General features: G+C 41.3%; 1 protein-coding gene and 1 pseudogene across 1 annotated transcript; one reads left to right on the forward strand and one right to left on the reverse strand.

Annotated features, from left to right (window-relative positions):
• Positions 1-5,143: 5,143 nt before the first annotated feature.
• On the reverse strand, positions 5,144-11,210 carry LOC140221088 (uncharacterized; annotated as a pseudogene).
• LOC117841058 (probable membrane metalloprotease ARASP2, chloroplastic) lies at positions 11,077-14,206 on the forward strand. Its single transcript, XM_034721627.2, has 2 exons — positions 11,077-12,550; positions 13,903-14,206. Exon 1 carries the CDS (start codon positions 11,209-11,211, stop codon positions 12,472-12,474), a length of 1,266 nt encoding a protein of 421 aa, XP_034577518.1. The 5' UTR covers positions 11,077-11,208; the 3' UTR covers positions 12,475-12,550; positions 13,903-14,206.
• The last annotated feature ends 603 nt before the right edge of the window (positions 14,207-14,809 follow it).

The following is a 14,809-nucleotide window of genomic DNA, read 5'->3' on the forward strand; positions in this document are numbered from 1 at the left end:
AAACCACCTTCAGAAACTCACAGCACACAGCAAATGGAAGGAAAGGTAAAAAATGAAACCCAGATACCATCCAACAGTCCATTTCCACAGCAGAAAACAAATAGGTTATGTTTCACATCTGCTAGCACAAATCATAACTTACTAAGCTCAAACTATGACCTATTGCATTACATCTGATCTTTTTGGCATGCTAGCAGGCAGCTGCACCACAACAACAAAAACAACACTGTATAGATGGGTTTTGAGGAATTTTCTAATTATCCAACTAAACTCTTTTTCTTTTTTCGTATTGTCAAATTCACTTATAAAAACAAGTCATAAGATATGTTGCAGACTAGAGATGTGATATGAGATTATTTTCACTAATATATCCCATTTCAACATTTCCACATAAAGATATCTGCACTAAGAACTGCTATACATAGCTACTCAGGCTGCACTAACATATAGATATAATATTATTAATTATTTATTAGATAGTATATAGATTGTAAAAATATTAATATGAGAATGCTTAAATAACATGAGTTGATATGACTAGTATACATGCCCTATAGTTGTAAGAATTCAGAACTGTCAGAACTGTCGGCAAGTGGGTATCCTCTATAAGTAGGCAGGAAAAAGCATCAGTACATCTATAAGTCAAATTGATTATGACTTACTTTCATGGCAGACTATACTGGAAGTCATGAGATAATTGGCAAATACATTCACAAAGTCAACAGCTTGAAAACAAACAATGAAGCTGGAAAATTAAATAGCCATATATACATCAGCATATATAGCTTAGCTTACATACAAGCAGAAGCAGGCATAAATTGTGCTACCAGGTTACTGCTCGGAGGGAAGAAATAATATGTATTCCAGGAATTAGAATCCTCTTTTATGGGAAAATTTCAAAAATATAGTGGAAAGCACATCTCCTGCAGGCTATATACCCAAATCTATCTTCAAGTTCAGAACCTCTACTGCAGGTTTCCATTCTTGATCTAATCAAATTCAGTTCTGAAGACATATTCAGTACTACTCAACAGATGAACTTATCCCAGCTCAGTAATGACAAGCACATCCACAAATGTAGCTTACATACAAGCAGAAGCAGGCATACAGTAGAACCTCTAATCAAACAACTTCTTATTCTCCTACTAGAAAGGACATCTCCTGCTGGCTCTGTACCCTAATCCATAATCAACTTCGTAACCTCTACTCAAACAATTTTTCATTCTTGGTTTTGAATCAAATCAGTTTCAAAGACATATATTCAGTACTAGTCAACAAATGAACATATTACCAGCTAATTAATAATAACTCAAAACAAGAGCATAGACTAGGGTGCAAGAAATTTATAAGATGCATGCAACGACTATATTATAGAAACAGGTCATCATAACCCAAACCTAAACAAGGCCTAAAATATGGCACACCAGGAACATCAAGCCTGCACATGTACTACAAGCTATGGAGTAGTACATTACACAGCAAAGCAAGTGACATATGGCAGGCAAAGTAAAAGATGCATCTCATTCTCTCATCTAGGAGCATGGTCAGATTGAGATGTGATCTAAATTGAACTGTCAAAGGAAACAAATGGCTCAAAACACGAGCACCACTGGAGAGGCTTACCTAGGTCAAGAATGTCCGATGAAAAGACGAAGAAGGGTGGATCTTGGGTCTGGCAGCTTTGAAGTCACCAAGATCTAAAAGAAATCGAATTAGCAAGAGGAGTACAAGCCCTAGGTAATAGGAGAGGAGGGGAACTCACGTGCTGAGGAGGAAGACGCACCAGCGCCACCACGGTGGATGCGGAGGTGGTGGCCAAGGGGCAGGCGTCATCGCAGATCGGAGACGGAGAGGCGGCGCCTGGACAGGGAGACGGAGTAGTAGTGGAGTATCGACGGGAAGGCGGAGGAGGCGGCACTTGGACGGTGGAGGGGTGGCACTTGGACGGCGGAGGGACGGCAGTGCCTGGACGGAGGTAGGGTGGCGGCGCCTGGGCGGCGCAGGGATGAAGGCAGGGCGACGGGGACGCGATGCGGTCGCGAGCGCTCGGGAATAGCCACCCAGACCCTAGAGGTGGGAAGGAGCTAGCCCGCGGAAAAGGAAAGGGATAGGGTAGAGCTCCCCTGGCAAATGGGCTTCCAAAAGGCAGGTTAGATTGACCCATGGCTGGAGGGTCGCGTGGGATCAGCAGGGATTTGAGTTCCCAAAGTGGCCCTAAAAGTATAGACTCCATTACACCGAAATTTAAAGTCCACATCAACATTTCAACATATTGAATTCAACATTTTTTAAAAGTTAGAATAGCATTTAAAAATACTACATTCAACATTTTATAAAACATATATCAATATTTTTTAAAGAAATACTACATTCAAAAAAAATTCAAACCTATTTCAACATTTTAAAAAATAGATTCAACATTTTTACAAACAAAGGTTAACATTTTTAAAATGTTCTGGTTTCTTCTTCTTCTCCGGCGACAGTGCACACCGGCAATAGCAATGCGGGAGGCCACGGTGCGGTGGCGTTGGACAGCATGACAAGGGGCGGCATGAGGGGGCTGCGGTAGGGCAGTGGCGCCGGTCAACGTCAACCGGGCTGCCACGGGGCAAGCGGATGGCGGTGGCGTTGGCACAAGCAGGCTAAGATTATGGTTAGGGAGATGGGCGCATCCAACGGACGAGAGGATTCATGCACTAATCTTAAACATCGGAGGATGAATAGGAAAATATCTACCGAATGATGGTGATCCCACCCTTCTTCCTTTCAAGCGGCCAGTCTGGCCCACCTCGAGGGACCCGGTATTTTGGTAAAATTGGTCCGGTCATTTTGGTTCTTTTAAATTTTGGTCTTCCGAAATTGATGTTATATTCTCCTTCTTCCAAATTATAGGTTAATTTGACTTTATTCTAGGCCAATCGATTTTTAATTTTGATCAAATTTATAGGAAGAAAGTACCACAAACTATAACGTCTAATTATTTTATTAAATCCATCATGAAATATATTTTGATATTGCATTTACAGTCATCAACAGAACAAACAAAGCCTAAAAACATAGTTTGGAGCTTTGGCGTACTTTGGTTTTTCGGTAAATTAATCGACACAACAAACAAAAATTTGATCTTTGAACAAACTACCAACAAACTACACACACCACGAGGACCAAGATTCGGTGGTTTCGAGCTCGGTCCTGGACTCCCGGTCACCAACCATGCGAGCGGGAGAGGAAGTCATGCATGTCCAAGCGCTCGTCAGAGCTCAGAGTCTGCTCGGCGTTGTCTGGGATGGAGATCAACGATCACTCATAGCATGTTTGTTGCCGCTGGTCAGGCTGCAGGAGAGAGGTTCTGTCATAGGATCGCACGGCACACTCGCCACTCAGCCGCTTCCGGCGTGTCATGGAGATACGGACTACTATTGATGGACTTTTAACTAGTTTTTTTAGGACGACTTTTAACTAGTTTTTTTTGGACGACTTTTAACTAGTTGGACATCAAGTGAGTGTATACGTGATTCAACTACAACCAAATAAATCTACATTAAAAAAATTCTAAGCATGCAAGAAGAATCCAAGATGACACTTTATATTTTCTATGCGAAACAATACAAACACGGTCACATGGCCGCTCACATTCACGCACGCACGCTCACCGCTATAAATGTGCATACCATTTTTCAAAATGCATTCAAAGGTTTTATTTAAGCATGAAAATTATCCTTTGTTTCATCTAAATGCAAATGGGGAAAACAAATAAAATATAACCACTGCTTGCATCATCAAAGTTTAGATAGCAGGATCAAACAAACATATCGAGAACTGCCTAAGCACGGTAATCACATTGTTTTATTAAACATGCATGGTGATAAGCACGGTAATCACATTGTTTTATTAAACATGCATGGTGAACATGGAGTTATGAATTATATTTAAAATATCAGGTTCGTATTGAGTTTAATAGAAGCATTAACCATTAATATGCAGCAACACATGTCACATGGCTTAATCTAGCTTAACTATTACAATTTTTATTTCTTCCTGTAAGAACAGGACACTAAGAAATAGAACAAAATACAACACCATAAGTGTTGGTGAAATTTAATTGTGATATCTTGTGCGAGCAGTTTCTTTAGTCTGCATCCTGATTGTGCATGCACCTCCTTTTCAATCCTGGTTTTTTGGGGGCCTTGTTGTTGGATGGTTGATAGTCCTTGAACTGGTTGCTTCTTTGCCCGTAGCCTTCTTCCTTATGATGTTTTCTTCTTCCAGCTCATATGGAGAATCTGAGCCACTTGAGGTGTCACCATCTTGCGCAAGGGTAAAGCAGACATAAATTAATTGTCAGAGAATGGAAGCAGAAAACACAACAGCACACATTACATGCGTTGATCTTTTTTTCAATGGAAACATGAACGTTGTTGACTACCATTTTATTTTTATGCAAACATACATGTAATTTGTTAGTAGGAAAATATATTCAATGATCTCACATACACGCTATCTAGTTACACATATGTAAATGGATTATCAGATGAGGCATGCCTTTTCTCACTTTTAATCTAGTTGGTGTTGCATGCATCTAATCAGATCAATTGTACTACTCCCTTGGTTCCAAGTTGTAGGTCGTTTTAGCTTTTTTAGATTCATAGATATTATTATGCATCTAAATATAGTGTACATCTAGATGCATAATAATATCTATGAACCTAGAAAAGTCAAAACGACTTGCAATTTGGAATGGAGGGAGTAGTATATATGCAATTGAGGTTGTATATAATCATTAAAGAAAGGAAAACATGGAACTAAGAAGGCTAGGATGTGTGAAATCAGTTGACTTATACCATATGGCTTTATACTAACACAAGGTAAGTGGTTGGAACAATATAATGTGACTTGATGACTGAATAGAGCATATAGAACATAAATGAAATACTTTAAGAAACACGTGCTCTTTTTATGTCAAGTAAGTATTCTAATGTTTCATTATTGGGGTACCTAAGTTGGTTATAAGATACCTAAGCCTACTCATGTTTACAAACTTGCATAACATAAGGAAAGAAGTATAAAAGATAAGAGGAAGTGCACACATGTATAAAATTTATGACAATAGCAACAAATGTAGGAACTTACCATTCTTTTTATTTTAATCATACTCTATTTGTAATTTTCCTTGAGATGATCTTGTGGCCTTTTGATAAGGCGTCTCATTTATTATCCCTCTACTACGCAAACTTTCATGCTTCCAGGAGAAAAAAATTAATCAATTATTTTAATACATTAGAAACACTTATAATATATTTGAAATATCAAATGTTTCCTTACTATGGGAGGGACTAAAATAAACTGAATTTGCACCACAATATGTACTAAATATTTCATGTTCTTTAAGCATGCACAATTACAATATAATGATAAATTCAATTCTCAAATTCCATGATATGGGAAAAACTAATAAGACAACCACCGCCTTTCTTAACAAGTATGGTAAATGTTACATTGCACAATAGCAGTAAGCTCATGATTAATAAATTCTGGAACTGGGATGATGAAATGGGTCAAATTAATTCTGGGTACCTATATATACATGTGTTACCTGTAATGCAACTAAAGTTATTGGTTAGGAGGCATGGACTTTTCATGCTCTTAACAATGGTAAATGATTAGCTTAATTATGGTAGCAGATAAGTGGCAAGGAAAACAAAGACACAAATTTTGGAGGCTAGAAAAGTAAATAAATAATGCTATATTAGATATCTAGAAAAAAATCACTTTCTTTATTTTTATGATGATTTGCAAAATGCAAGTAACTGGGAAAAAATAATGTAATGGTGATTTTCTTTAGGTAAAGAAAACCTCAAGAGAACAATTACCAAGTCTGCAGACTTGTCAAAAGAGTACAAGTCATGAACACTTATCCTTTGAATAAAGCCATGCTTGGGTACATTTCCAGTTTCAACAAGGTAAAGTGCATATTTCAGTGTACGCATTGTGTAGGAACTAGTAGGATCTGTGTAATACTGCATGATAAGATAAATAATAATTACAAAATCAAGCTATACTCTTTTTATCCTATGATGCAAAATCATGAATCATATTATTTACCGGATCTTTCCTTGTTAATCCTTCCTTTGTCTTTCTAAATGCTAGCTCTTTTACCCATCCTTCAGGCAATCCACTTGGGTGAAAGTCCACTATTGCAAGTAGCTGCAAATACAAAAAAGGAGAAAATAAGAAAAAAATCATTCAAAGATATGATGTGTTCTTTAGGTAAGAAGTTATAGCAAGAGCCACATGTTATCTTTAGAACTGATATCACATTGTCCATTTATATCATATCGGGAGATGATTCGCCCATTAATATAGAGTATAACATCTTGTTTTGATAGCAGTCGCACTCCAGTCTTTTGGCAAACATAAAAATGCAAAGAAAATCATATTGACAGTCAATAATAGTTATCAAAATATGTATTAATATTTTTTACTGACACACCAAACAATTTGCACTTGGTACCTATGTTTATTCCATGAGTTATGAGTCCACAAGGCAGCATATAGCTTTCTTTATAATAAGTTACTCGAAGGCGACAATTGACTAAAGAAACATTAAACAAATACCCCCTCACTGAATATGCAATACATAGAAAGCAAAGAATACAAGATATTATACTGAACTTCAAAATATGGCAATAATTCTTTCATAAACAGGTATTGCCTACCCCACCTATATGTGTATAGGGTTGTACTCAATGCCTTGAAAAATTCCTATTCATTATTGGCATAAACTCATATCAAACGAAATGGTGCATACCATTGAATGTTTGTACTTGATAATTGTATTACAAACAAAAATGTATGTGTATCATGTGTATTCATGATAGTTCTGAAAGGAAGAAACTTCTTGCATGAAGTATATCCTTATTAATTTTGTGTAGATATTTTCTTTACACATTATAACTAATAAAATATCACCAATGTGATCCACACATACACATAATATTCAAATGATATAAATTCCCGGCATAACAACATACATCATATTGTTTTATGCATGTTGACAATATTATCCAAGAGCCAATTACTCATAATCTTGTTAATTCAAAAAAATATTTTATTGGCAATTATAAGCAATGTATTTTTCTTATCTACTATTAATAAATTCCACATCTTAGAGCTTGGGATTTTTCTAGTTTTCATGTAACAACTCATATGCAAATAAAAGAACATTCCAATAATGCACAAGTTATCTTAAAATCATCATTGACATTAGAGCATCCAAGTAAAGAAAAACAAATAGAACATAGAACATATATTAAATATCAAGCAAGGTAAAAACTGACCAAGTCATGGCTTTATACCTTATACATCTTGTCCATCTTCTCACCACCAACTCTGATCTCCATCACCCACCCCTTTGGAAGCCATTCTCGTTCTTTCCGCGAGATGCCAACATAACAGATATAACATCATGTCTAAAATAAAAATTCAAAACATCAAAGATTGTATCCGTGCACCTAAAGCGTGCTTTCCACACCACATTCCTTTATTTCTAGTATACGCTCATATGTCTGAGAAAAAAGGTACTCCAACACCTCTGACTTCTTGGAGAATGTGCGATCTGATATAGGAGAAGTATAATACTACATTATAATCAGTTGAAAAGTTTAATGAAAAATCACGAACCTCGTACCAGAAAAGTAATAGTCAGATGCAAATTATGTACATGAGAAAATTCATACTCGATTGATGGTGCCATCTTCAGCACGGTAGACTTCCATGATCCAACCATCAAGGAGCCAATTTGGTGGCTCTGCTAATGCCTCAATATCCTCTTCATCTTCCTCATTCGTAGCAATCGGCTACTTTGCCTCCTCCTCATCTGACACCATAGTCACAGACTTGTCATCCATTTGTCAAGGAGGGTTTGGCTACGATATTCCTTCCTATGGGTACTGCTTGTTTGGAGCTCTCAAAGCAAAGGGTGAATTGATCGATGGGCTATTTAAATTAATCAAGATAACATCTAGTGCTAGCTGGCATCCACCACAACTGGAAACTGCATAGCTATTTCATAAGGAATAGCTCAAAGATTCCTTTGAAGATCTAAAATATAGTGTACTATCTCGGTCAAAAGATAGTGTAACGTCTAATTCCTTTAATGTTATAGATTATCCCAATTTGAAGTATAGTTACTCACCTCCAACAGTTTTCAGCACTAGCTCTAATATGTTTACGTGGCACCTCCACACCAATGATAAATAAAGCTAACTGACGTGTACTTTTGGAGGTAGCCTATCAATACATGGAATGTAAAAATATGAAGGAGGGTGACACAACGAGTGTGGTGTGAGCCTTCCAGGTTGGTAAGTTGAAGATACCTCATATTACTAGATGGAATTCCATGTACATGGCCTCATATTGTTAGCTGGAATTCCATGTACATAGTTGTATCATAGAGTATACTATGTAACAAACATATTAAGAATAAGGATAACTTACAAATAACTTATTTACGTATGATTTCTTCAAAAAAATTTGTATTCATTAATTTGTCTATTAGTGTGCACAATCTTTAATGATCTGGTGTAGTTTAAGGGATTTTTGTAGTAGCTGAATTTGAAACTACGTGATTGCTTCAGTAGCTGCACCCTAGCCTAGCCCAAGAGAGTACCTAGGCCAGCACGCGCCTGGTTGGGACAATGTATAATGTTGAGTTGGTGCGGTGTTTGGATTCCTACCAGCGAGGGACATGTTAGGTGGTGCCGGTGTTCAATTGGATGGACAGCTTGCATGTCGGGCACATGGAGCTTGTATTTGGTTGGTTGCATGAGTCCTTTGTTTGGTCACCATGGCTGAGGATGGTGAGAACACATGTTGAGGTCGGGGAGGGGAGCGGAGATTTTGCTATGTCCTAGAGGCAGTGTGCATGATGGATGAATAAGTCTTATACATTTGAATATGAACTAAATGCATCACTTTTAGTGTTGAAGGATATAAATTGCACCAATGTACTAATACTAGCATGAATAGTAAAATAAGGTTGATGAAAAGCTGAACAAAGATAACTGCATCTCTATACTGATTAAACCATTAATTAGCCATTACATGAGGACCTTGGTTGGGGTATCATCTTAGTTTTCTTTTAATCCTTTGGTGTTGTATCCAAAGAAGGCGTTCAATTCAGCTATGGCTCTTTCTCTACCGGTGTAACTTTTGAGCATTTGTTAGGGAATTCCACTACCTGCTCTTGGCATGATTGCCAAGTAGCATTAACCTAAGTTGTTGACTGTTGAAGACCACAAGGTAGACCATCTACCCTACAAAATAAAGTATTAGTGATGGCACATAATCATATATGAAGGAAACAACACATGAAAAGTAGCATGAAGATAACACATCTAGAAAACATCAAATGGAAATATTATAGAGATGTTCATCATCCTATTTACAAATCTACCAACTATCCATCAAGTACCACCTAATGCATACTCCCAAGTATGCAACCACCCATGTCATCAAAATATGTACAAAATAATATATGGTTTCCAAGCACCACCATTAGGGCCCTACAAATGCTACTGGTGTTCAAGTATCATGCAAGCATGAAGAAATTACATAAATAGTTAAGTGGTAAGACGGACATGTTAATTAGCTGCAATCTAGATGAAGTAGTGCTTGGTCAGGTGGGTCCTGAGCCGCAAGTCATAGTTCTTGGGGTCATGTCTAGGAAGATAAGGCTGATGGCCTTGTTAGCCATCACGTATCCAAGAGCTACCATTAGGGCTCCTTGCTCAAGTTAGGTGCGGTCATGAAAGCTCTATAAATGGCAGGTACAGCCTCAACGCAGATGCTCTCATGCACAATGGACACCTGTCATGGATGACATTAGGCATGCCAACCATGATGCACCCTCCGGCTCAGTGATCACTGCCCACTTCCTCTTACTAAAAGTTGGAAATTGAATTACCCCTATGGCCTTATTGCCCTAGTGCTACCTGATTCTGCCATATTCCCCTTGTGTTCTAGCACGGATGTGTTCTAGTAGTTGGAAATCTGCTGCATGGATGTGTTCTAGCAAGCCATCGGTTCTACACGTGTTGTAGCCAAGTGATGGCAATTCAAATGGCCAAATCCCTTGTGGATCTCTCTCCCTACAATAGTAGCCAACCAATAGTACTAAATCAACCGACCACCGTGACCCATAGAGTGTTCGCTCGCGTGCAGTGCGGGCGGAGCTACAGCATGCCTCAGGTTGTTCTTGATCCCACCGCCTGGGTCCTGGTGGATTTTGCAGGTGCCGAGAAGTCCAGCGTCTGTAAGGAGCTATGTGTCCATGAGCACCCCTGACTAGCCACTCCATGGGCTAGATTTCGAGAAGGAGGAAGGGAAACGCTGGAATGGATTGCTGGATTGGAGAGTAAAGCAGAAAGAGAGAGTAGCGGGGAAAGGAGAAGAGGGAGGAGAGAGAAATACAGAGTGGAAGATGATCGAGGAAGAAGAGAGAAGAGATGTCCAATCAACGTGCCATGTCACCAATATGTGTTCACGTGGACCTATACGACACGATGTAGAAAGTTTATGGATCTAGAAATACACTTTCAGAGTTTGTGGACCCAGATGACACCTCCTCCCAGTTTAATGGACCTCGGTGTATTTTACTCAAATAAAAATAAGACCATTCTATCCCATATCATTTCAAACCAAACATGGACCTTGATGTATTTTACTCAAATAAAAATAAGAACATCCTATCCCGTATCATTTCAAACCAAACAGATGCTTTTTTTTTTGAAACTTAACCAAACAGATGCTTTTTTTTAAACTAAACCAAACAGATGCTTATGGCAAGGACTAGAATGACCTGTTATGGCGCTGTCATGAAATACTTCTATGACCAAGTTATGCAATTTAGTTTGATGCTACCGATCCAAAAAACATCTCTTTCGATGTAAAATGCTTGATTGCATATGTGCAGTTAGCAGTTGTGCATCAGGTCAGATTGGAACTCAAGACAGGGATTAGAGAACTGGGGGCCGCCGAGAGCTTAGGTGTGCCCTGCTCCGCCATCCGCTTGTCGTCCACACCACACAGCCGTCCAACCTCACTCACTGTCAACCCCACACCTCAAACTCCCTCCCTCCCAAGAATGCCAGATTATCCACTGCGGCCTCCTCTTCCTCCTCCTCCTCCTCCTCCTCCTCCCCTCCCACCATGATTACCACCCATCTCTCCCCAACCCCCAAGCTCCGCTGCCCGTCCCCCCTCCATTCTTACTCCCATCACCACCTCTCCGTGCACTTCCCGCTCCCGGGCCGCCGCCACCGCCACCTCGCCAAGCCCGCCTCCACCGCCGCCGCCGCGCCGGACCTTCTTGCCAGCGTCGAGTCCGTGGCCTCCGCGGCCTCCGTCCTTGCCGCCATCGTGCTGGTCCACGAGTCGGGCCACTTCCTCGCTGCGGCGTCGCGGGGCATCCACGTCTCCCAGTTCTCCATCGGCTTCGGCCCGGCGCTCGCCCGCTTCCGCCTCGGCCCCGTCGAGTACGCGCTCCGCGCCATCCCGCTCGGCGGCTACGTTGGCTTCCCCGACGACGACCCGGAGTCTGGCTTCGCGCCCGACGACCCCGACCTCCTCCGCAACCGCCCCGTCCCCGACCGCCTCCTCGTCGTGTCCGCCGGCGTCGCCGCCAACCTCGCCTTCGCCTTCCTCATCGTCTACGCGCAGGCGCTCACCGTCGGCGTCCCCGTCCAGGCGCAGCTCCCCGGGGTGCTGGTCCCCGAGGTCCTCCCTGGCTCTTCGGCCGCGCGCGCGGGCCTCCTCCCCGGGGACATCATCCTCGCCGTCCCCGGCGCCGCGCCGGACCCGTCCGTGCCCGTCCTCGTCGACCTCATCAAGGCCAGCCCCAGCAAGAAGGTGCCCATCACCGTCTCAAGAACCGCGCCCGGGGCGGTCGACAGGCAATCCGTTGAGCTCACAGTCGTGCCGGACACCAGCGCCGATGGCACCGGGCGCATCGGCGTGCAGCTGGCGCCCAACTTCCGGGTCACGCGCGTGCGCCCCCAGAACCTGGCCGACGCTACCGTCCTCGCCGTGCGAGAGTTCACGCTCTTGACCGGGACGGTGTTCGACGGGCTCAGGCAGACATTGCTCAACTTCTCGCAGTCAGCGGAGAAGGTGTCTGGCCCTGTGGCCATCATTGCAGTCGGAGCAGAGGTGGCCAGGTCAAGCGCAGACGGGCTTTTTCAGTTTGCAGCAGTGATCAACCTCAACCTTGCAGCAATAAACTTGTTGCCGTTGCCAGCATTAGATGGTGGGACGTTAGCGTTGATCCTTCTTGAGGCGGCCCGTGGCGGTCGCAAGATTCCCCGTGAAGTTGAGCAGGGGATCATGTCTTCAGGAATATTGGTGGTGCTGATGATTGGCATGTTCCTCATTGTGCGCGACACGCTCAATCTTGACTTCATCAAGGAGATTTTGTGATACTCATGATGAAAGCCCAAAATTGATCACAGTTGTAGTGAAATCGTCATCGTTAAACTTTTGTTGGCATGAAAAGGTTAGTAGTTATTCTTTTACCCTTGGATGGGATGGATTTAGCACTCTAGCTTGCTATACTGATCATAGGTCATTGTATTGCTGCTTATCTGAATGAAGCTTGTGAAGTTACAGTTACTCGCAGTTCAAGTAAAAAGGAATGCTTTATTGCTGATATGTAAATTCGTGCTTGCAAGGCTCAAATAGGTTTTGTTAGCATGGTGTTTTAGAATCATCTTGCAATCGCTGTATTATAATCAGATCATAACATCAGTGCTGTCAGTATAATTTTCATAGATTATGTGCTTCAGGGGTGATAATCATGATATCTAGTCTCCTATCTTAAAATGCTTTCACTGATGGTGGAAGACTATGAATCTGGTCATTGGAACATCAATTTTGCTGAATATAGTAATCAGAATATCAATTTGGCTATGCAGTTCAGGACATAGATAAGATAAGATGAAATTTCCTTGTAGCTAGTTTCCTTCTTGAAAGTTGTTTGAGTGGCTCCTTCTCCAGTGGTACACTAATTTAGCCTGATGAACTTGTTCTTTAAAATGCAGGCATCATCTAGTAATGCACATCTTTTAAGTTGTTTCTCAGTATATGTCAATAATAAAATATGATAAAATGTACTTTCCATGGGGACTCTGTCAACATGGTTCCTTAAGAAAAATATTTATCCGATGCATAATAATGATCTAAGTGCATTCTAAGTTCTAAAGTTTCAAAGCATGTATTTTAGGACATGAATTTGTTACTTGTAGTACATCCTGGTGCATGAATATGTTTATTTATTTTTATGAAGTTCAAAGGAGAGGTAAAGGTGTTTTCCTTTTTCCATTCCGTGGATCTAAGTCATTTTTCATTTGTGTTCTTGCCCCTACTTTGATGTGCAATTGTGATTTTGCCTTCGTTTTCTCAACTTTGTGATTTTGCCCTCAACTATTTACAAGTCAATGCGACTTTGCCCCTAGTCAACGATCAAACAGGGGCAAATACGCAAAGACTAAGGGTAAAATCACATTGACTTGTGAATAGTTGAGGGCAAAATCACAAAGTTAAAAAAGCGAGGGTAAAAACACAATTGCACTTTAAAGTAGGGGCAATATCACCAAAAAGCCATGAATTATCTAGGCTATTGGTATCATCGGAGCATAGCTTTAATAGTTATAAAATTGAATCAAGAAACACAAAGCAGAGAGGCTCAAGAAAATGTTATCAATGTCTTGTATTCTTGCCAAGAAATGCAGTAGTATGGGATGCATTTTACTGAGTACTGTTTATGGGCTTGAAATTACCATTCTTTATTGAGTAATGAGTATTGATTCATCTGAAATGCTGAATTTTTTTCCTGTATTGTTGCAACAGTTACACCGTTTCGCATGTTTTAAGTTAAGGTACTCGTATGCGACAACTAGCACAAGATTTTTTTTTCTTATCGGAGCACAAGAGTATGTCTGAACAAGGTTACCTGTTGTGCTCTGTTTATAAAGAGAGGTTCTGCCCAACGTTGGTAACCATTATGCATTTATACAGTACATATTTAATAACACCATCAGCGCCGGCTTCTGTTCACCATGATGGCATCACCATCCTGATGAATTTTGTACTCAAACACAACTAGATGCAATAATTACAGCGCATAAGCTTAAGGCCCAGGCATAGTTGGCTAGGACAAGAGTTCCTTTGTGGCATGTAAGATCAGAGTACATGGTTCACTGTACGTCTACACCGACAACGATATGTTTCTGCCATTGACGGTGAAAAGGTCAGAAGAAAATACACCAGGTAAGATGGCTTGATCTTAAACCTCTCGTTGCAGTAATCACTGCATGCCTGATGGGGAAGGAGGGGGGCCATGCTCTTCGACTTGGAGGAGTGGTGCGTTTGCGGTTTTGCACCACCTCAGTTCTCACACTGGGCGTGCAGCGAAGCGCTTTTCGCTGCACGGGTAGCAGCCGTCCAGGATCAGGAGAGCCGGCGACGGGCACAGGCTGCTGGATTGGGTGAAAATTGAAACCTGAATGTGGACTCTGGCAAAAGGCCGAAGGGGTCGGCGGCTTGGCGCTGCCCGGAGTCCGAGACTCGAGAGCGAGCGAGCACGGCCTGCCTGTCTACTCTGGGAGGTTGGTGTGGCTGGCGACTCGCTTGATCGTTGAAGTCGACTCTGGGACTCTTGTAGAGGATGGCACAGGGGATGAACACGATCGGTAAAACTCTCTTAACTACTTTTCGTTTCCGTATTTTTTGAATCGAAAATGGATTTCGATTGGGG

Source organism: Setaria viridis, chromosome 9 (assembly GCF_005286985.2).
Source record: "Setaria viridis chromosome 9, Setaria_viridis_v4.0, whole genome shotgun sequence".
NCBI classification, from domain to species: Eukaryota; Viridiplantae; Streptophyta; class Magnoliopsida; order Poales; family Poaceae; genus Setaria; species Setaria viridis.

What these genes read in the sequence shown, in the direction of transcription:
- LOC117841058 (XM_034721627.2), top strand. Translation starts at nt 11,209, where the DNA reads ATGATTACCACCCATCTCTCCCCAACCCCCAAGCTCCGCTGCCCGTCC.